The following is a 22,062-nucleotide window of genomic DNA, read 5'->3' on the forward strand; positions in this document are numbered from 1 at the left end:
TATAGCTAGTCGAGCTGCTGAGCAGCCTAACTAAAGCAAGTTACAATGATGTTTTGTAAGATAAATGTGGATGCCGAGATCCTGTGTCCGACGCCACCATTGTGTCTGTGCACAAATATCGCATATTACCGGTTCACTGTAGATAGAAGATGCATGCAGGTGGGTAGATAGTCGCTGGCATTACTAGACCACATTCTACTATATCTCTATCTGTCGTTTAACCACTCCTTCCTGGTGGTGTTCAGAGGCAGCTGTTCTGATTTCCCATGTCGTCACAACATTGTCTTTAGCGTTCGACAAAAACGCGACAGCAGACATCACGTTTGCCATCGCTTAGCCATCAGTCGGTAGACACAAGAGATTTCTTTCAAACATTGTCGACTTCATTGATTACTGTTCCATACGAGTGCTTTTAGCGATTTGAAGAAGACGATTACGGTGTTTGCGACAAAATAGCGAACGGCCTTTCCATTTAACCGGTTTTAAAGAGTGTGGTACGTTCAAAATTCAGGTAAAGATAATGCCCGCGTCTAATCGGTAAGCAACTCAATGTCAACGTTTTATAATTGATCATCAATTGTATTAAAACCAATGAATCAGCGGTTGCATCATGGCAATTGTCGATATTATTTCGACATCGATATGAAGTAAACTATCATGAAGTTAGGCTAAAAATTTCCCCCAGCCATCAGTCCATCATTAAGGTTTGGCCTCCCGCTAATCTGCCGTCGATTCTAAACAATGCAAGATACCTGAGAAGATACACACATCTTCATTGGTCACCTGCAGTTCGTTTAGAATAGAAAATAGACAGTTTTTTCGGCAGTTTCAAATTATTCCAAGGAAGCAAGCTGAAACCATGGATTCTGAAGGCAAAAGAGATGAAATTAGGTCATCGCACGTCCTGTATTTAGGATGAAATTCCATGGATGACAACGAAGCGTATATTAGAGCGGCCTCTTAGTAGATCAATAAGCTCGTACGGCGGTTGGAGAGGTCTCAGTGTAATTTGATTTAACACACATTTCAAGGAACTGCAAGAAAGTCTACAGAGCTAAGCACAGGCACAAGTGCTGGTCATTCACAACATTGTTGGCTATTGTGTCATAGCTAATATATTTAAAAGATCAGTGATTAACAAATTGTGCAGAGTCTCGAAGTTAACAGTCGGAATCGGTTATACTTCTACCTATACAACAGTTATCGGTTCATATGATTTAATAGATGTTTTCTGCCAGAGAAAGTACCACTATAAAAAAAAATAGTAATTTAGTTCTGCTAGTATCTTGAGTAACAATCCAAGTAAATTTTACTTTCGTTGGCTATGTTTCCACGAAACGAAGCGTGCGCCCGACAACGGGCTAGCGAATAAAACAAAAAAGCGGAAAAAATAAAGAACACTAAACTTCTATGCGTTAATATAATGTAGTCATCGCAGAAAAATGCATCTGCTACACGAAAGTAAAACCCATGTTTATGTTCTGCCCAATCCGAAGGCGCTACAGGCGGATCGACGCTCTTCGCAACTCGGATGGGCCAAGTAAATTTTATCTTATCCTTGTCGGTACTGAATAATGCTAGCCGTAGGGCTATTCACCGCCCGCTTATCAAGACCTATCTCCGGTGCAAATTTCTTTTCAGCTTCTTTAACTTATTCCAGACGACGCAACCAACGAATGAGTAGAAAGGGTCCAATCCGTTAAAGTCCTTTCCCCACTCACCCGCTTTCTTGTCGTTGTCGTCGCCGTCGTCGTCATCGTCATCATGATCATCGGCGGCGGCGGCAGCAGCAGCAGCAGCATCATTGCCACTATCACCATTTACTCTTAAGTTGTTGAGAACTTCCCTCGCCCATTGTGGTCAACGCAAATGGTCGCGTGAGGCCTTCTGTTATTTGTCCGATAGTTGCTGAAGTGTGGTGTTGATACGTCAATGAAGCCGACGAAGAGCGCCGCTCGGACAAAAGAGAAGAGCGCGCTAAAATCGATCGATCGATGAGAAAAATTAACCAGTTGTCAGGCGTTGCACAACCACGTAAATGATTTGAATAGAGGCTGACGTGAAAAAAAAAAATCAGTGATCTGTTTCTACGACAATATCAGCGTAAAAAGTGCATATTTATGCCTTAGATATATGAGGATAACGTTTATGAACGTCTAAAGTACAACTGGAAGTGCAACGCGTAGTTTTTGTTTTTCTCAAAAGGTAAGTGGAATGAAGGACTGATAAACAACAAGCTATAAATAAGCGTCACGTTAAGTACCAATTTGTAGAAATCAGTAGATAGATCATGCTAACAGTCAAGTGTCGGAGTGATCGGGTCAGCTCTGATCAAAGGCCTTCAGCTATTTCGAGCTCATGAGAAGTAGCTCGGGTTTGGATATTCCAGTTTTGACAGGTATGCTCGGACGGCGTAAATTTTCCTTTGGAAACAGCGTAAGATAACGGACACTCCATCGCTATCAATGCGATAATCAATTTTATTCGAAAAGCAAGCTATAACTCAAGCGTGTAGCGTAAGGTGCAAAATTAGAAAGTTAGCCCACTTACCGCGCTAGCCAACGCTAAAGTTATGCTCCACTAAGAAAAACAGCGTCTTGCTTCGGTGATGCTCTTACAAAAACTATATATAATTCGAGTGAAAGTAAAAAAGAGAAAACTAATAACATATAAAACACAAAAACTAAATATAATTCGAGTGAAAGTAAAAAAGAGGAAACTAATAACATATAAAACACAAAAACACAAAAAAATTTGTACACATTTTTTTAGTCGGTATGTCCGGCCTAATAGAATGTCACATCGACGCAGTTACTCCAGTAAGTTAGCATTTAACCTTGACACGGCTCCATTCTTGATCGTGAGGCGCAAATGATTTCAATTTCAGTTCAGATATCTATTTCGGCCCCGTTTCCTATGCTATCAAATAGCTAACTTCTCTAATTAAAGGAATTTATATGGCTTTCTGAGCTTGTCCAGGCGTTTTGTCGAATTCGCTGAACCCATCAGCGACGAGGTTGAAACGATGGGCCGTGGGGTCGATGGGGAAATTAGGATACGATATGGATACTTCAAGATATCGTATCTAGAATAAGAAAGTGGATAACATTTACCATCGTGTGCGCATTTACCACAAGGTGTCTTCTTTCAGTCAACTAGAGAGCGGCCGAAATTGTTATATCTCTCTCTCTCTCTCTCTCTCCCTGACTAGCATATTATATACTATAATATCCGAGAAAAAAGGGTAATATATAATTTCTTAATGCTTGCATACTAACATGCACATTTGATGTCATACAATTCTCCAACAGGCGACGAGTCAATGGTCACAATTAGGGTTTCATAGTAGTCGCAGCAGCTAATACGACGATCATCTCGTATGAGTATAAACACGTTTTTCCGATTCTTTTGTTTATCGTTATTTGTCTCTCCGCACCTACAGACTGCCACAAAAGATCCGCCGATCGTTTACATGCATACACCACATTTTGCTACACAAATTTACCTAATACATAAAAGCAAATAAAGCATGGCTTATGACCCAAGCCAGATCCGATGTTGGGACAACAAATATAAAGCATTAGAGACACATGAAATGGCCAAAAGCAAGCTAGATTTTCTTTTTAGCCACCTACTTTATACCTTCTTGTTCAGCTCTTGCTGTTTGAGGTTTGTCCATAAAATTCTGCAAGGTATAAGTATTATACTATTGTTTTGTTTTAACCCCCTATAGAATGTAACGACAGTACCAAGCAAACCTTTCGAAAAACTATGCTTTCGCGGGTCCTACCAATTTACATATAGCACGCTACACGTAGAATGTACATGAAGGCACCTTGTATAGATTGTATGGATAGAAGACCATTAATGCCAATTAGTTATTCTTGGGCATTTGTATTGATCTGGGTGTACTCTTATTTACCGGGGCGACAAATAGCTCTCTAGACTAAACCCTGCACACTCAATATGAGAAAATCTTTTTTTGGTTTTGCGTACCTTTAAATTCTTATGAGAAGATATATGAATATGGGTGGTAAATTCTTAAGGACTCTAGCCTCTATGTTCCTTTCCACTAGAGATCGATTCGGAATCCAGTTTTACGTAGCCAACGTCCTATGCTGAGTTTATCTGTCTGTATAGAAAAATTCGGACATGAAATAACGCCGTCTGTTATCCTAGTGAGCACCGTTCTCGCTAGTTACGTTCAATCCAAGTTTCTTCCAAGTCCAATCGTCCAAGTTTCCATGTAAGCACCACCCTGCGTCCCGTCCGGCATCTTGCTGTTTTCTCATATCCGAATGCGCAGTGTGACCTATTCGCAAAGACCGAACGTGGCAACAAACCAGCTGTGCTATGACGACTAAAAAATCGCTCCATAATCACTAACGGATCCTTTAAGGAAAACAAGTTTTAAGCGGCTTCCTCGTTGCGCGGCGTCTGTGGCTTGAGTATTCAACTTCCTTTCGAGACAAACTCAAACTGTGCGTGCCTTATTATTAAACTTGCATTTTTGACATAGTAAGTTTTGCCCCAGTTCACACTGGCTTTCTCGAATTTCCCTATTCTCTTCTTCTGGATCAATATCTAATTTAAAAAAACATCATGTATTATACGTAGCAATGTCCTTGCTATCTATCTCATAAGTGACGGAACTTTTCTGGCTATTCACTCGCAATGGCCCTGCGTCCAAGTGATTCCAAAAGTTATGGTTCAAGTTCCACAACATTCCCAGTACCAGAGCAGCCGGAAATAAAACTAAAACCCGCAAAAACGTTTTATAGTACCCTCGAAATCAATTGTGTTTTTCGTGTGACTACAACAAATTTATTGGGTTCAAATGAGCGCCACGATAGATAAAGAAGCGCAGTAACGTATTTCTAAATACTTACAATATATTTATTGACGCTGTCACCTGAAGAGACAATACTAATATCTGGTTCCTCGTTTGCCCGTACCGAGTCACCCCATACGGGGTAATTAAGGTAGAACGTGGCGTTAATCAACTTGAAAAATGAGTCACACATCACTTAGCTTTCACTCACTTCAAGCTGCTCATTCGTTATAGGATACTCATCCTTATCGTATCGCTAGGCGTACCGTTTTCTAAATTTCATTATAGGCAAATTTGACCTATTGCGTTGCTGGATATAGCGACCTTGAGCATAAACAGGGAAGAGCTGTTTGCGAGATTTAAAGAATGAAATCCATCCAACAGAATGAAAGCTGACTAAGAGCGGGCGGCAATTCTTTGCTGTAACACTCCTTATATATTTTTTTAAAAACGTTATGAAGCAATTCTTAAATAGGTGCCTCGACATGTTGCCGCTGGTTCTGTCTAAAACCTGTAACCGTTCCATGTAACGATCGACCGACAGCAATAGATGGACCGAAAACGCCTCTTTCAATAATATTTAACCCTTAGCGCCATTTTTCGTTTGAAACTAAATACCCTATTTGAATACATAAATCCCCTGTGTATGTCAAGGGTTTACAAAGCAACTGATTGGCTTTGTTATATATAACTTTAAGAAAAGCCACAGGACTAAACCTGTGGACCACCGGACAAATACTGAATGAAAAGGAACCTTACTCAGCAAAGAGCTTATCACAATCGTGTTGTGACACTACATAGTGTAGTTGGGACACTATACCTTTCCGTACAAAAACGGATCTCGTCCCTCGCATCAGCAGTAGCGATTTACTGGAAAAAATGATTCAGGCAGTAACTAGCAATGGGATATTTTGTCTGTTTGTTTATAAATTTCATTTCATATTCGATAGAAGGCTGGATTGTTTTGATGTTTGCGTTACCTAACCGGCACTATGAACGGTCGTCAGTTAAGTTACCAGACATTCGAAAAACTGAAATTACCTTCGAATTAGCTAAGCAAGCTCATGCTCTTAATACGTATGGGATTAGCGTAAGCAGGCATAAATCATTTCATCATTCCCGTTCTTCGTAAACATTTATCAAGTATGTTGTTCCAGCGTTAGTTCTAACTGTTCTCGTAAAACAGCAACTAATCGCTTAGCAATAATTATCTTGCAACCGGCAAAAGATTGTAAAACTGATTTTGACATAACAGGAAACGCTTAGTAGCCTTGTCGTCGCATTGTCTTATACTGAAGAAACCTAAGAGCGATAATTGTCTGTCAATTAAAGGGCCGAACTACTAAATACATGGATGATTCAATTAAATATATGATCTAAATAGAGATGATCCGTGAGATGTGTACGGCCAGCCGCATAAAGATCGGCTTTTGCTGTGGTCATCAGTTATATATGTGGCACTTGTTCGAGTGTCGCAGAAGCAGAACTTAAACGTATTAAGCCACTCCGAAAAGCAGCCCTTCAATAGTTCACGTTGTGTTAAACCTTTCCTGATCGTCGTGTGCATGTTTTGCTAATAATAATAATAATAATGTCCCTAACCCATTCAGGTTGCGGAGGAAAGTATGTCGGATCAAGGGCACTTGTTCGACTTTCGCGTCCAGCGGAAATAAACACGCTACAAGTTCATATAGACAATCCTGTTGGACTCACTCGAGACGATCAAATCTGAGAAGACATTATATATGTACAAAAATAATATTCACTAGTTTGCGAAAGCATCGTGTCTCAGTCATTTTTTTCGTACACCTTAATCGGTATACCCAGGTGGAAGATAATTTTTATAATCTGCATGCATCTTCGTTACATGCGTCACATGTGTTTAAACAGCCTAATGATAATGCAGATATCTTTTTCATCTAAAAGGAAGATATTCCTTGTACATTAAATGTGTGAATAGTGTGAAATAGAAACGGAATGATGACAGTTACGCTTTCTGTGCTGGACTACGAACGATACGACGTGGCCAAGAAAACAAAACAAAAAACACGTTGAGGGAACGGTCAGGTCAGAGCAGGGGTCGACCATTCGGTACATAAATAAGCCATAAAATATCATGCCTTAAGTACTTAGTGGACTTGTCTGTTTCGAAGCATACGTATATGGTATAACCACCATCATCTACGATCTACGTATAACGGAAAACATAGACCTAATTGTCCAGGTTGCTGTGTGTGTTTAAGCATATATTTATTGTAACTTTCCTTCACACAGGTAAGGGTTGGCTACGGGCTGTATTTGTAGATAGGCGACTATGGGAGAATAAAGTAAGGACAGATTTGCGGAACTGAAGTAGGACAGATTTAACTACTTAATATGTCGTTATGGAACTGACCGAAAACAGGATATCTAAAGCAACTGAGCTCTCTGATACGTTTTCGAGCTTGTGTGCAGTTTCTTGGTGAACAACGCTACATGTTTGCCTAGATTTATTTGCACAAAGCAGAGTATAGTTTACCTTAAAACATATTATAAAGCAACGTTGAGTCAAATGAATGATTCTCTTTGAAAAATAGAAACATAGAACAGTTGTGAAGCTTGCAATATATACCATGGTAGTATTCATCACACGAGAGACATGTTTGTGAAATTTTTACGCCTAAAGTATTTATATATTGCTCTATTTAAAATTACCGTCACAAAAGTGAAAGCTGAGATTAAAAAGGAATTTAAAACAACAATTTGTATGCTTTTCTTTCATTGATAAAAGCATAAAAATATGATAAAAGCGGAGTGGACATGATCGATTTGTAGTGAATCGGATCACAAGCTCACTGAGTGCTTGCAAGTCATTGGGTCACAACAACTCGAAATTTTATCAGTATTCTATACGATTCGCGTATGAAAGACTGTTACTAAGGGATCGCATTTTCGATCAGAAACAACATAATAACGTCAGAGCAAAAATCAGAAGAACGCTTCAGAATTATGAGTAAGCGAGGAGCCGTTCTACGGAACCGCATCAATGTATATAACGGTGTTTCAGAGCTAATAAAAACTTGCATTATGGACGCGTGCACAGTAATTGTACTTAAAATCACGAAACAGCACCTGCTCTTAAAGTACGTATTTGAAATTTTTCGTTATTTTTCGTGGGCCTTTTTTAAGGAAATCACAAATGCATAGCCTGCCACCCCGAATGCTATATGGGAGGCGCTTCAAATCTGCTTAGCGCAGGCGCTTCCCCTCACGTTCCAAACTGAATTAGTTGAAGTTTTAAATTAGTTAACCCTTTGAATTTAGAACTAGAGATATGGGAATTGTTTTCGGTGTTACCTGCCATTTTATTTAAAAGCCAATAAACTTATTTAGGTTTTTTGCGCAATAACACGAAATAGTTAAATAAGTATATATTTCATAGGAAATAAAAAGAATCTCGGCTTGAAAGATGCTCCTTTTTCTAGCAAACTTTGTGGCGTTCGCAGGTTAATGTGATCGTATAGTCGGTAAAGCGGGCGGCGGGGCCTTAGCGACGCCTGCGGGAATATTCAATAAGAATACTAGTTATTTATATACTGATTGTTGCGTAAGTAGCTTATCTTAATAGATACATCCTCGAAGCGGGCGGACGAACGAAACGAGACATGTTGTCATAAGAGAGAAGCACAGGCATTGTGCGTGTGCGTGTCCACATTTATTCCGCGAAAGGTGTAGGGCCTTGCCGCATCTTTCCTTCTTTAAATAAACGTTTTTCCCGCCATCCCTCACGTGCTTCAGAAGAAGCGTAAACTCAGGATCGTATTTTCGTCCATTTCGATCGTTCTCATGCGCTTACTTCGGGTGATAGCGTGCATAAAGGACACTATTTGCTATCTCCATACATCTATCATTTGAAGGCAACTTGAGGAATATGTGTATCTATACCATTACAAACAACCGATTCCCTCCTATGCGTATCAGGCCGGCATACGTGAAGACACCGTTCGCAGTAGACCATCGACCAACCATACGATTGGTAAAGCAGTATTAATAGCCAAATAACACGGGTACATTTTCGAGTTGCGGTCTGGATTGTTGTTATTTGGCGGTCGTCAATAGAGAATTAGTGGCACACACTCGGCCGAGAATTTTGATGGGCGGAACAGCCGAGCCGAAGTAAACGTAGGAGGACCTCAGACGGGCGGGTAGAAGCTGACTTTACCGAAAACGCATTAGTCACCAACGACTACTGTGCTGATGTATCTCTCAGCTCCTACGCGACGTTTCTAAACAGACGTAGCTTTAAGTGACTTAATATACATACATAAGTAAGCTCCTCGAATCGTCAAATCGCCAACAATGATAGTTCGGTGGTAATGGTAGTTACAGCAGCGATGACGGCGACGGTCACAGCCTTGATGACAATGTCTGAAGTGTAGTACACGAGTAAAAATCAGACAGCTCAACGTTGGTGGGATTGAACGTTAACAGTCACAGCGGTCTGGCCAAAACCACGGTCACACACATTTCGATAATGGCGGCAAAGGTGCGTTTAAGACCGATAAAACAAACATCACTGTGAATAATGGTGGGAAATGTTTTGAGTTTGCCTCATTAACAGCCGACTACTCAGAGCATTAAAATCACTCGGAGCTCTAAAAATAAAAACACGTAATTATCGCTTAAATAACATAATGCTTGGTAGTGCTCGCTAATGCCCTCATCAAGGTCAACTGGATAGCGTCAGCATGTAATCCAGGAGTTCGGCCTCCTGGAGTATTGAGTTGGTATCTTATAAAGATGCACACGAAGCGATTTTATCACTTTTATTGGTGTTTAATAACACGCCTTATTTCATGTTTATGCCATAACACATGCGATAAAAAACTCAGATAGATATGGAACGAGTACACACATCTTCTATAGTCCCCATGAGAGATAGTGTCAAACGAGACGAGTGAGAAACCAAATGTGAATTCCTTTGCGGTAATTTCTAGTCTATATTTGCATTCCATCGCCCCTAATGAAAGTGGTAAACCTCACGCTATGGTTGGACGAGTTTCGCCTTTCTTAAACCTCGAAAAAATGTAGCCTATGCTACTACACGTTCCTACAGCTGAGAGGAATTTCGAGTCTGTATGTGAAAAGATTGGAGGATGCGAGACACGCTTAACTAGTCTAATGCTGGTTTGTGTTAATTATCAATATACATAGAGGTCGTTATGCTGGGTAAGCTTAACTACCACTGGGCATGACAAAATAAGGAACGCTAACCACATATATGCTGAACGCCTAAGAGGTCATCTTTACTATCCAAGGTGACGGGATATCTTGTCATTTTTAAACGATGGCTGACATGTATTTCAGTAAAGTGATCACCGTTTTAAGTAACAAAGATATTAATAAACGTTCAGTAGATTTTGACTATTTTCGACCGGTTGTATGCTGCCATCCAAAGTCAAGCTTCCTGAGATTATTCGCAGCAATGCTTCGTGAATTTTTGCGTTTTACAAAATTCAATATGTGTAAAAAAAAATTCAAAATATTATAGCTTTTGCTTAACCATTATGTTCTACATGTTAAACAAATGTACGCAACAGCAGCAGCAGCCTTAGAAAGCCGCTTCAATGGCCCTTCCTTGGAGATACCAGCTACTGCAGATGTTCTGAGAGTTCAGTGGAAAACAAGTTTAGTAAGTTAATGGCTTCGAGTTTGGTGTTTAGTGCGACGGCGAATTATTGCTTCAGATGACTTAAATGGCATTTGTAGCAGAAGCGTTCCCTCATAAGGCCTTCCGTTCAGGCGAAGGAGTGCGTTGAAAGAGGCTTGATGTCAACGTAACAAATAGTAAAAAGCAAGGTTACAAAAAAGCTACTCGATGTTTTTCTTAAACGACGATGTGTATATTTAAAGCTATGTCCACGTATGGTTCCATATGTGCATCATAGTGTGTGTACAAAACTTTAAAAAAAACGCTCGGTAACTGATGCAGTAGATATAATGTTTTCGTCGTATCCCTGTGACATTACCATTCGTTGCAAAAGGAAATACGTTTTCGGCTGAAACTAACTTCCCATTAAAAGTCTGAACTTCTTATCTAGGGAAGGCGTACTTCATCTTTGATAAAAAGGATTTTTCTGTTTTCCGAATCGAAAATAAAAAGCGTTTCTGAATAATTTTTCTGCGTTTGTACTGTATGGCCTATCTTGTTAATCAGCACTAATGTGGATGTGCTATTCTATTGAAGCCGATTACTAGTAGTTGCTATCCCCTTTGCTTGCAATATAAAGCTAGAAAAAGGGTCTATTATCCTCTTGTAAGGCGCGAGTAGAAATAATATAATTATAGCTTACATACAGGCTACTGTTGGAACGGAAACTGAATGAACTTATTGAAAGCATTTTAATTATCTAATTATTTTCTATTTACACACTAAAGTTTATAAATCTAACCCGGTAATCCCCTTATACCTGACAATTTGCTACCCGTATGAAAACCATTTATCGACGTCACTTTTCCAGTTTGTCTACCAGACGTACACAAACTGGTCATGTTGGATTAAATAAATCGTTGCATTTATTTAGTTATTTTTGATGATACGGCTGCGTTTCTTTATAGAGAGTATGATCTCATTTGAGAGAATAGAGTATTTTTATGTTTCGTTAAAAGTCGAGGGGGCCCTTTGAGAGTTTTGCGTCGATCGATCATGACTGCACGTTGTTTAAGCGCTGGAAAAAGATCACTGCTGAGTCCGACGTTTCTGGCGACGTACGGCATTGCTTACGTAGAGTGTCGAGACGTATACGTTCGAAACACTAGTTAAATATAGAGGTTATAATTTCCGTCATATGTTTTAGAGATGTCAATAGCTCTAATACAGTTTGTTTCACCTCACAGGATTCGGCGAAAATACTCTAAAACATATTTCTCGACAGCGTTTGTTACATCTCAATAATTTCGTCGTTTCACTCATATATCAATTTGTTTTTCTTGATATATCTAAAATAAATGCATCATCATATAGTAGATTTAACGCTGTTACATTATAACTTCCGCGTTACATCGAAATTAAGTATTTACCTTCACAGGTGGTTGAGCTGGTAGTAATTGGCGAATTGAGTTTAAAATCGTAGTGAAATATCTCTTCGGGGTGAAATATCTGAATCCGCCTCCGTGAGCCCATTTTCACATTGGGTCAGTTTTTTAGATTGCGTCCCTATTTTGTTATCAACACCGCAATTGAAGAGCGTGTCGTGACCAGTTTCACAAACTCATTGCCCACATGTCGTGCCTATAGCATCGATCTGTCTTTAATAATACTCTACTTAATGCCAAGTTCGTTATAACTCAGTTCCCTATAACGCGACTTCCGCTACGGATTTTCGCCCTAGGAAACCGACTGCAAAATGGTGTCCGGAGGCTAGGTGTTCGAAATTTGAAACTTATTTTTTATATTATTACCTTCTGTTAAGTTGGGGGCAAGCGCGATTGTTGATGAATTAAAGATACAGTGTACGCTCCGGGAGTAGGATATGGTAGTAGGTATGACCGTTTCACCGATCACTGATTCCCCGTATTTGCTCTAATGAAAGCCGTGCTAGTTACAACACGCACGCCGCCATACAATTTGGCTTTTTTTTTTTTTTTTTTTTTATAGTTCGATATCTGTGGCTGGCTACTGGAAGTCGTTTCCTGCTTTTTTCAGTGGCGACGTACAAAAACGTTGATAATAATAATAATAATAATAATTGGCTGTAATAATTAATCGATACGATGATAGGAAGCAGCATCTTCGGCTAGTACCAGTAGAACACTGCGAAATACTGTGGTGAAAAGGTTAAAGTTTGTTGATAATGATGCCGGTCGTATGTTACCGCTGCGCAGATCGACATGCTAGATAGTAACGCTGTTCATTATATGATAATGTTAGTATGAGCTCGTCCCGTTGCTTAACCTTTGCCACGGCAACAGGTGTTTGTAATTGTATATAGACATTGCTCTATCGACTTTTCTATATTGTTGTCTTACAGTCGACACATTTTGTAATACTGGATGTATCACGTATTCATGTGGGATTCATTTTGAGTTGGGCGCCAACAGATGGCCAGAATTCTCGATGGCTGTCGTACGGTGAGATAGTCATTTCCAGCAGGACAAGGACGAGGCAAACGTCGTCTTTAACAGCTTCAGCTCGCACTGACGTCACATAAATAAATGATCGTAGCGAATCTCGCCTCTACCTCAACGTTGCGGCTAAACGATATCAGAGCTTGTACAGTTTACCAATAGCTATATATATATACATATATATATATATATATATTTTTTTTTTTGATTATTCAGAATGCTGGCCCTAAAATGCGAATATGTGAAGTTACAAAAGCATGTTCTTCTGCTGATGCCTGCGGCATGACATGTTGGACGACCTGGGAGCCTGATGGCGTAAATTGTCGCAATCAACTTGGACAGGAACGCAATACTAAGTAGCATGCAAACAATGTAGCTGTTCAGAATTGCGCTCAAGTAGCACGGACTTAAAGAAAACATATAAAATGTCATCTCTCCTAAAACGAAGTCTGCCATAAGGATCCCATGCTTCTGGTCACTTATCGAACAGTTTGATTTAGCTAAATTAGTAATCGATCATTTGGATCTAGACTAACGATGAAAATACCTGTTTGATGTCATTTGTATTTAATGCAGGTGATCCTTGAAAGATGTTCCGCTGCCCTCTGAACTCGGTATTCGTGGCTACCTCAATCCTGACAGCTGCCATGGCCGGATCCGACCATTGGCTGGGGAATTTCTGCTCAAAGCCTGGTGATTGTAGTACAAACGAGTGCTGCCTAGTAGGTTAGTATGCGGGCTCAGGTGATACATTACCTAGTTGTTTATTTCTTGTTCTGTTTGATTTTATATACGGGTAACCCCTATGGTTTAACCGAATCTGAAAAGCTATTTTTCCTAACTAGAACCTCGGAACGTGCGTTTAGGCAAATTTGTACTGTTAAATCAGTCTTAAGCACCATTCAGCATAATAAAAAAAAAATTAAAAAGAAAGTTTAAAAGAACTTTTATTTTATCTGTGTAATACATGTATATATATATATATATATAACAAATATTCTGGGCTTCAGTAGAACGCAATTTGGATAGCACATCATTAGCTTTTTATGGTTATTGTCAAATAACTTTGTCTTGTATTAAAACCATATTTAGATCCTCGTGCTAGCAATCTTCAGTGGGAGACGATTATGATATCTTAAGCAACAAGTGAGTAAGAATAACAGTGGAGATGGCAGGAGATGATGTCAGAAGTAACCTAGTAATTGAACTTCTGCAGTTCTGAGCAATTCCGTGGCTAGAGAAGCTTCACAAACTGGCGCCAGTTAAGCCATGAACCTAAAGATTTTTCAAATATTTCCATAACATTTGATGACCCGATATTTTCCTTAGCAACGTACTTCGAAGCGGCGTCTTCATAAATCAATAAGCACCAGAACATATTCACGTTCGACCACTCAGACACAATGGCGATTTACAATCCCCCGTAATTGGGCTGCTGTAACAGGTGGTGTCAAGCAATAAATCCTGTCCTAATAGATATAGACAGAGATGCATCCGGAGTAGTTTTCCCTAAACGGAGTGTTAAATCAAAGCATCGTACAATTAGACACTATTACAGTTAGATACATTATCCAACGTAGTGCTTAACTAGCACGACTGATGATCCGCCCTTTCTCTGACTAAAGGATATCTATGGAGGCAGCTATGGGGGGTTGCAGCCAATCATGTTACACATCCCATTTGAATACAATGCTCCAAAGTAGTAAATGAAGGGAGCAGAGTTTAAAGCGTAAAAAAAAATAGAAGTAGCTTAGACACCGCGTGTCTAGACATCGAAGAGTACTCAATTATATATTTTAATAATTCCGAATCAAAATGATTTTCTTCTGTAATTGTCACCGACCCCAAGTTTCGATATAATGTAGTTTGCAATGGATCGTTTAGCCTACAGCAATGCTGATTTCATATAGTCGCGGACTTTGTAGCAGTCTTTTGTAAGGATCCCCTGAAAAATCGTATACGCTCTAAAACGCAACGCTCGGCTTGAGAGAAAAGTTTGCCAAGTGTCGCCTTTGTTTATTATTAGAATAATCAAAAGTGCAAGTTGCATTTTATCAAAACTTTTAGTATCTTAAAACTAACAGTTTGCAGAGGGCCACAGGGTCACGTCGATTACAAAGAAAAAAAAATACTCGCTAGCGTATTCTATGGCTGATTAAACAGACGGCTTGTGTTTGCTTACGTCGTTTATTTGTTATGAGGAAACTAGGCCAGTTTTATGGGACCCTTGGATTGAACTGGATCAAAATCGTTCCATATCCTAAACTTGCCTATACCAAAGCTACGGTATTACGGCGTAGTATAATACGTCCTATAGAAGCTAACTCCAATTTAGGATCGTTCATTTCCTTTAATTAATTCATAATCGGATTCTGTTGGCTAAATGGCTATTGCACTGTGAAATGCTGCGTCCCTGTTCAACATTGAGAGGAACCGTCGATGCGGACGGATAGCCCCCTGTAAGTCGCATTAATAACCTAATAAGCAATCGCAACCTGTTGAAATAACCGGTAGTTTTAACAATAACCCCAAAGATGCTCCAAACAGCAAGCGTACCTCCGAGTAAATTTAGGTCCAAGAAAACTCGGCTCTATGGATAACGGAGAACGACGCTTTACGATACTACTGCGGTTTAGTGTGTGATACATTATACGTTTACGTCCTACTACTTCATTGCACTGAAATAGACACAAGTTGGCTTAATCGCGATTCATGCCAAAATACATAAAACTTACATTCATTATTGTATAAAACTACCGTTTCGGATCTGCAACAGAAGTATACCCTACGGTATTTAAAAGAACTTCCTGCCCGTAGTCCCGAACCAGGTTTATTCTTATTGGCCTAGGCTACTATTGCAAATTTTCATATGCGTTGACACAAAGCCATTTGTTTTGGCAGTTCGAAACGTATCGATATTTTTTTCATAGATATCATACATTTAGAAATCATCAATGAATATACCATACACAGCAACACACGACAGCAGGACAGAACCGTGCTGCGTGCAGCATGTATTTTGAACGTGCAGTATTAGCCAGATCGTTGCGTGATCACGATTCTACTATTTATCGTTCAATTGTTAAATTTTTCAAGCTGCGTTGACTAAAGTTAGATAAATGTTGACTACTTTTCTACGTGAAGACTTTTGTTTTATTTAATGGGACTAGTGTTTCACCTCGACAGTGTCAGTATCATGCGGTGTTTAGTTCTCAATAGGGCGCCTTCTCAGAAGCCAAGTCTTCAGCTTAGCTCACGCTTTTCTGTCGATTGCTGCCGTCAATAAAAGTCTACCTGAAGTGAACCGTGACCGGACGTATTGAGCCAGAGATTTTTTTCTAACCATCGCACTGAGATAGGTGCACAACGGAGCAACGCGACGATCAAATACACTGAAATTGTCTAAGCCACTTCTATAAAGTGTGTCCCAAAGTAACATCCTATTGCTTGTCGTGTGCTAAGTGAAACTAATACGAATTGTATAGTAATGTAATAGAAAACGTAGAGCAACAGATCTGGGTAGAGAAACGCCGGGGTAATAGCGGCAACTCGAACACCATCAAACAATGCTGTTACACAAACGTTAGTAAAACTAGCGGAAGAGTAAATTCATTGTCTCCATTATTATGTAGCGGATAGCAGCTTCAGCGCTTAGTAACTCTTAACGCTACCGTTTGCCCTAGAGACAAATGAGCAAAGAAATACTTACATACAAATACAATAATCATTTACAAATATGTTACATACATGAGTGCTGTTTGTCTAGTACTTCTGTATCATAGAACGGCTAACAATTTGTTGTAGCTTGCGATAAAAATAACCGAGAGAAAAGACTTGCTAGTTTTTGCCCAATTGCTTCTTGTTACAGATGCGGGTAATTGTGCCGAGGAGCACGACGTCAGTCGTAATTAGCTGGCTCCAGACGGTAGCGATAGTAAGACAAAAGGTGGACTAAAGTACATGTTTGCATCACGATCCAGATGGCTGCGAGAAACGTGCATGTGAAGAATATTTTCCTGTTGCTCAAATGAAAAAATGACTTCAAGCCATTAGCGGATGCTCATACAATGGGAGACACTTCATGCTTACTCTAGGCGTTTCCGGCGCATTTGTTTGTTGTTTGTAGGTAGATAGTATATGCGCAGTAAAGCTTTAGTAAAATCATTCTCAACCTTGACATGTGTTAAGTTGTGAAGACTGAAGCTACAAAGTTCCCTAAATTTCTCATTCCGCAACCGATTTATTTTATAATTGCCGCAAGCAGGAAGCTAGACGGACAAACGTGAGGCTCACCGCTAAGGCTTTGTTTACTATTGCTTCTTTTTTATTACTGTTATATTGCAAGATTTCCTACAGGCAGCCAGTTGTACGTTTCCGCCTGATCGAAGGGAATATGATTACCGGGAGGTTGTAACTCTTCACATAAGTGAAGATATATTTTTTGCTCATATCAGTCGAGCTCATTTCAAATAATTAAATCGTCTGTGTGTATGCTTAAAGGTCTAGAAATTGGCTGACCGAAGTTGTAGGCGACCAGCTTATCGCAGCACTATTTCTGGGGTAACTTGCTTTGTCCCCTTCTCTTCTTCCGTGAAATCGATGCGATTAATTATTTTATTGTTGAAATCGCTTCGTTTCATATTGAAAGCCGCTTTATGACGACGCAAAGTTAAATTGTATTGGTTTGCTGTATGCAAAAGGAGCCATATCATGTATACTCACTCGTTCCTCCCCATGACCGAGCAGCGAATAAGCGTCTCTGTTTTTATGTTCTGGCCAACGTGAATGTTATATTCATTGAAATAGTTACGCACAGTTATATCGTACGGTTAAGTTATCGAACTTAGTCGAGGTAGTACCCCTGTTAGAGTCAGAGGGTCTCAGGAAATAATGTCGTTTGTTTTTTAACGACGCAGGAATGTCCCGATATTCACGTCCCACCTGCGTTCGCCAAGCGACTGTGGGTGAGAACTGTTTGATGGGTGCTCGTCCTGAAAACAAAACGCTACTCTATCCTGGTGGACGACTCATCGAAGTTCATGGAGTTTATCGGCTTTTCTGCCCGTGTGAAGGTGAAGACATTTTCTAATAGGCGTCATATACACTAATAGTCTTGCATGATTGGTGGATTATTTTCATTCACATATATCTTAAGCGTCTTGTATTTTAATTTGCATATTCTAAATAACACCTATACGTTACATAATACACTGTACTTAAGTACATATATAATAAGTTTCTCTATCAACACAAGTTGTGTAGTATTTATGTGACGTTGCAGGGACTTGAGGAATTAGAACACCTACAGCTATGGCCCTAAGACTCGCTTCCTAACAGACGGCCCCTGCCGAACAAATGTTGTTATCGCCTGTTGCTTTATCGGAATTAAATGAGCCTCACTGATGCGTTACAGATGGTTTAGACTGTTTTGAAGCAGTATGTCAGCCCATGTCTTCAAAGGAGGTGTCTCGTAATGCGCTGTATGATATCGATAGCTTCGATTACTCTACACTCAGCGACAGCACTAAAGACGATAGGTATGTAGAATTCGCATCATGAGACTCCTAGATACGCCGAATGGCAGCGTGCACTAAGGACTACGTGCAGTCCAGCTGTGACACGGCAGCTAGTTAAACAGCTGCAGAGACTATTGCTGTGAAATTTTCTCTAACGTTCATTCCTTCGAAGCTTGGAACAAGTACTAGTTTGAAAACAGAAATTAAATTTATCACTTACTGCAAGACAAATTGGTATGTACATTTCTAAGTCCGCAGCATCGGGGTTGGCCTCTGGTAAAACAAATTGTATCGGACAACAAACACTTTAGCCTTTGCGACTAAGTTGCGTCCGTACCATACAATGATGAACACTAAGAAATAACCTTATGTGATTTAGTATGTATTTACAATTCTTTAACGCGGTTCGTTTCGAGGTACCGCTATTCTGAAACCATATTTCTATAATATACATATTTTTGTTGATATAGAAATGCTTTGTTCAGCTTCTTTAAGGCATTAAACCATGATACTTCGAAGTTCAGAAGAAGCAAAAGCTCGTCGAAGAATGACAAGAAGAGACTTTTTTAGCAATACGCCATCTGTATCAAATTATTTATATTGTTCATGCATGTCTCGGGTATCCTCATTAACAGAATTAGAATCGTGGGCCTATATGCGGTATCTGTTGTGCCAGAAACTTAAAAAACATTCAAGGAGTTAATACTAAAATGATCCGATCAATGAGAATGACCCGACTGTGTGATAAGTGTAATTTAATTATACATAATGCAACGATGATGTGTCAAAATCTAAGAAATGTGATGATAAGCCTGATCGAGCCTGAGGTTAAGAGTCTCAATTTCTTGTCAAGCAAACAATGGAAACTAGTCGACCTGGTGTTTTTGTGAAACGCTGAAGTATTTTTTGGTGTGGTAAAGTCTAAGCATACATTAGAAAGCTGACTGTTTAACGCAATACTTTATATTTATTGTCCGATGAGATGTCTATTGAATAAAGAAAGAAATTTAAAAAAAATACTAAAAAACTTATATTTTGTATAGTTCTAAAACAACCCAGTTAGTTCATATTTTATAACGCGAGATGATCTTTAATTATTCTACGATCTTCGATCTTTTCAGAGCCTGAAGGGAGCCTCTAAAAGTAATCGGAATGAATTTAAAAATTTTTCATTACATAACTTTATAATTAGTGAGCATTATTGATTACGTTTCAGTACATAAAAATCAGTCATATACCCGATTTCAGGCACAGATTGCTTTAAGTCATTTGATGTTTTTCAGTAGAAATATATGATTCCAGCTACCGAGTCATATGAGCGAGTGGCGACTTTTCCACTATCTCGTTAAACACCGGCAAAGAGTCTGCGGAACATTTGAAGGGCCCGATTTGTGCCCAGAAAATACGAAATTCCCCTCCAGCGTACAGGGTGTTTTCGTTCAGCACCCTAGTATTATTAATATAAGTAAATTTATCTACCGCTATGATTAAATATTCAGTACATCAAGTATATGACGTAAGCTTGTACGGCGGCACGTCCAGATGCATATTTGCCAGATAATAAAAGAGATATCTATATATAATATATTTTACAATAGGACAAAAAGTGTGAGGAAATCTAGACGCATGGTTTACTCTCAGATTGACGCTAGATGACCTATACGCGTAAAAATATTTAAGATTTAAAAAAAAATTAAAAAATATTTTAAAATGATCCCAAAAATAGGAAAAATGATAGCGGCATAGCAAACGATAGCAGAACGGCAACAAACACACTTTACGAATTTTCTTATTTAATTTACAAACAGATCATTAAACGGCAGGGGTGGGTATAGGTTCATTAGCGTCAAGCGCCAAAACCGTAACGAGGCGCATTAACACATTTGTACGTCTAACTAGTCGCCTACGCAAAATTTTATAAAAAAATATATATATTTCGTTCTGACTGTAGTTCCTAAAAAATCATAAATGAAAACATAAAAGATGTCAGTCCAGAGAAGCGATCAACTGTTAATCTTAGAAACCTACGAATATACCGCGCTGTTGTTTCCTAACACAAAGATATTTTCAATTTCGACGCATTTCAAGATCGCATCAGCTCCAAACGTCTGAGATGTAACATACTTTGAGTGATATTTCGACCAATTAATGTAACTCTAACGGGATTCTTTGTGCTTTCTCATTTCGTAGACAGATAGATAGTGTGTTGTAAAGAGCTTCAAATATGTCTCTGTTGCATTACATAGTTCCTCTTAGCTGATCAACTTGGCAGCGTCTTGTGGTTATTTCTAAGAAAACATTTAGCGGTAGCAAAAACCAGACCTAGCGTACATTAAATACATTGAGTAAGCACCAAACAACAAACTCGAGACGTATGGAGCTGCGAAGTGTGCGAAACAATAGAACATTCATGTTCATTTGAGTTGATCCTTAAAGGGAACTTCCTAATCTAAAGATAGTCACATTAGATCGCCAATGCCATATTTAAATGCCTTGCTCCAGGTTATAATCATCGGTCTAAAAAAGCGGGTCCAGTATAGTAAAGACCTCGACTAGTCGTTTCGAACAAACAGCACACATCACATACTTTCCTTTGAAAATGTGTCACAGCGTTACTCCTGAAGCGCGCCTTCTGAGCTTTTTCATTCACTTCAGATATGTAGCTTTAAAAAATGAAAACTGCTAGAATAAAAGGAGGTATTTTGAATTGTGAATACAAGTCTCATTTTGTTACTGAACGATGTTCATAATCCTATGCGATGCTTAAGAGTGGTCTTTGTAACCGGCACAAGGAAGTGGTCTCACAATAATATTGAAAGAACGATTCGATTCCCGCACATATCTCATGATGGACGTCGAAAAATATTCGAACACTCGTCGTTTTTTGATATTTCTCCTTTCTTTACATCTTATGCTTAATTTACATTTCTGCATCTCTCAGAATAGTAAACGTTCCAATTTATTCTTTAACATTTATTATGTGTATTTTCTAGCAAAAATGTAGATGAATCAAAGTAGATACACATATACATCGGAAGTAACTCTATATATTCGTATGAACCTTCTATGCAGTTTTAGTGTCGTACTTTTTCAGTTCGACCCGCAATAAATACGGTTGAAAGTCCATAAAGATCATTTCTGCATGCATTTAATTTACTTCATTGAGCAACAATTCGCAAATAGTGCTGTTGGGTTGTGATAGCAAGCTGAATTTTTGTTTGCAGAAATTGTCGCAGATATTCGCGTAGTAGAAAAAAACTTGAGTGGTCGAAATCCATGATGTACAAATGTCAGTTTCTATTCAACTTTTGAAAAATTAGAAAGATCTAATATAAAGTTAAACGGATAGGAGAAGACTTGACAAATTAAAAAGGAACTAGTTACTAGTACTCACCAGGATAGGAGCTACAGGTTTTATACACTCGCTTATCGCTACTCGCCAGTCGGTCGTGTAGAAGTTTGGTCCTTTCTATCATGACCTCCATGGTAAGTCTGTTGTCTCTTTTCTAACATTTCCCAAAGATGAATTGCACAAAACCCTTAGGACTGAGTGAACGCCGTTTTATTGCGCGCAACCATGAATCTTTCCCTGCTATTTCTTAGTGCTGT

At 39.1% G+C, this 22,062-nt stretch overlaps 1 protein-coding gene and 1 long non-coding RNA gene across 4 annotated transcripts; one reads left to right on the forward strand and one right to left on the reverse strand.

Annotated features, from left to right (window-relative positions):
• Positions 1-1,874: 1,874 nt before the first annotated feature.
• On the forward strand, positions 1,875-19,480 carry LOC111272979 (astakine). 2 transcript variants are annotated; one of them, XM_022854663.2, is made up of 4 exons: positions 1,875-2,205; positions 13,514-13,663; positions 17,854-18,009; positions 18,351-19,480. In XM_022854663.2, the coding sequence occupies exons 2-4, from the start codon at positions 13,528-13,530 to the stop codon at positions 18,494-18,496; spliced, it is 438 nt and encodes a 145-aa protein (XP_022710398.1). In that variant the 5' UTR covers positions 1,875-2,205; positions 13,514-13,527; the 3' UTR covers positions 18,497-19,480. The 2 variants fall into 2 exon arrangements, with proteins under 2 accessions (XP_022710398.1, XP_022710409.1); XM_022854674.2 differs by lacking the exon at positions 1,875-2,205 and adding an exon at positions 9,262-9,356.
• LOC147753832 (uncharacterized) lies at positions 13,867-21,934 on the reverse strand. 2 transcript variants are annotated; one of them, XR_015315955.1, is made up of 2 exons: positions 21,848-21,934; positions 13,867-14,446 (listed from the first exon to the last, which is right to left on the reverse strand). It is a non-coding gene; the product is annotated as an uncharacterized LOC147753832 (long non-coding RNA). The 2 variants fall into 2 exon arrangements; XR_015315957.1 differs by lacking the exon at positions 21,848-21,934 and adding an exon at positions 21,041-21,233.
• Between the last annotated feature and the right edge of the window lie 128 nt (positions 21,935-22,062).

This window comes from Varroa jacobsoni, unplaced genomic scaffold (assembly GCF_002532875.2).
Source record: "Varroa jacobsoni isolate VJ856 unplaced genomic scaffold, vjacob_1.0 scaffold_193, whole genome shotgun sequence".
In the NCBI taxonomy this organism is placed as follows: Eukaryota; Metazoa; Arthropoda; class Arachnida; order Mesostigmata; family Varroidae; genus Varroa; species Varroa jacobsoni.

Excerpts from the sequence above, each read along its gene's own strand:
- LOC111272979 (XM_022854663.2), top strand. The coding sequence starts at position 13,528 with ATGTTCCGCTGCCCTCTGAACTCGGTATTCGTGGCTACCTCAATCCTG. Across the intron at positions 13,664-17,853 it reads AAACGAGTGCTGCCTAGTAG|GAATGTCCCGATATTCACGT; the intron begins GTTAGTATGCGG and ends TTAACGACGCAG. Across the intron at positions 18,010-18,350 it reads GCTTTTCTGCCCGTGTGAAG|ATGGTTTAGACTGTTTTGAA; the intron begins GTGAAGACATTT and ends GATGCGTTACAG.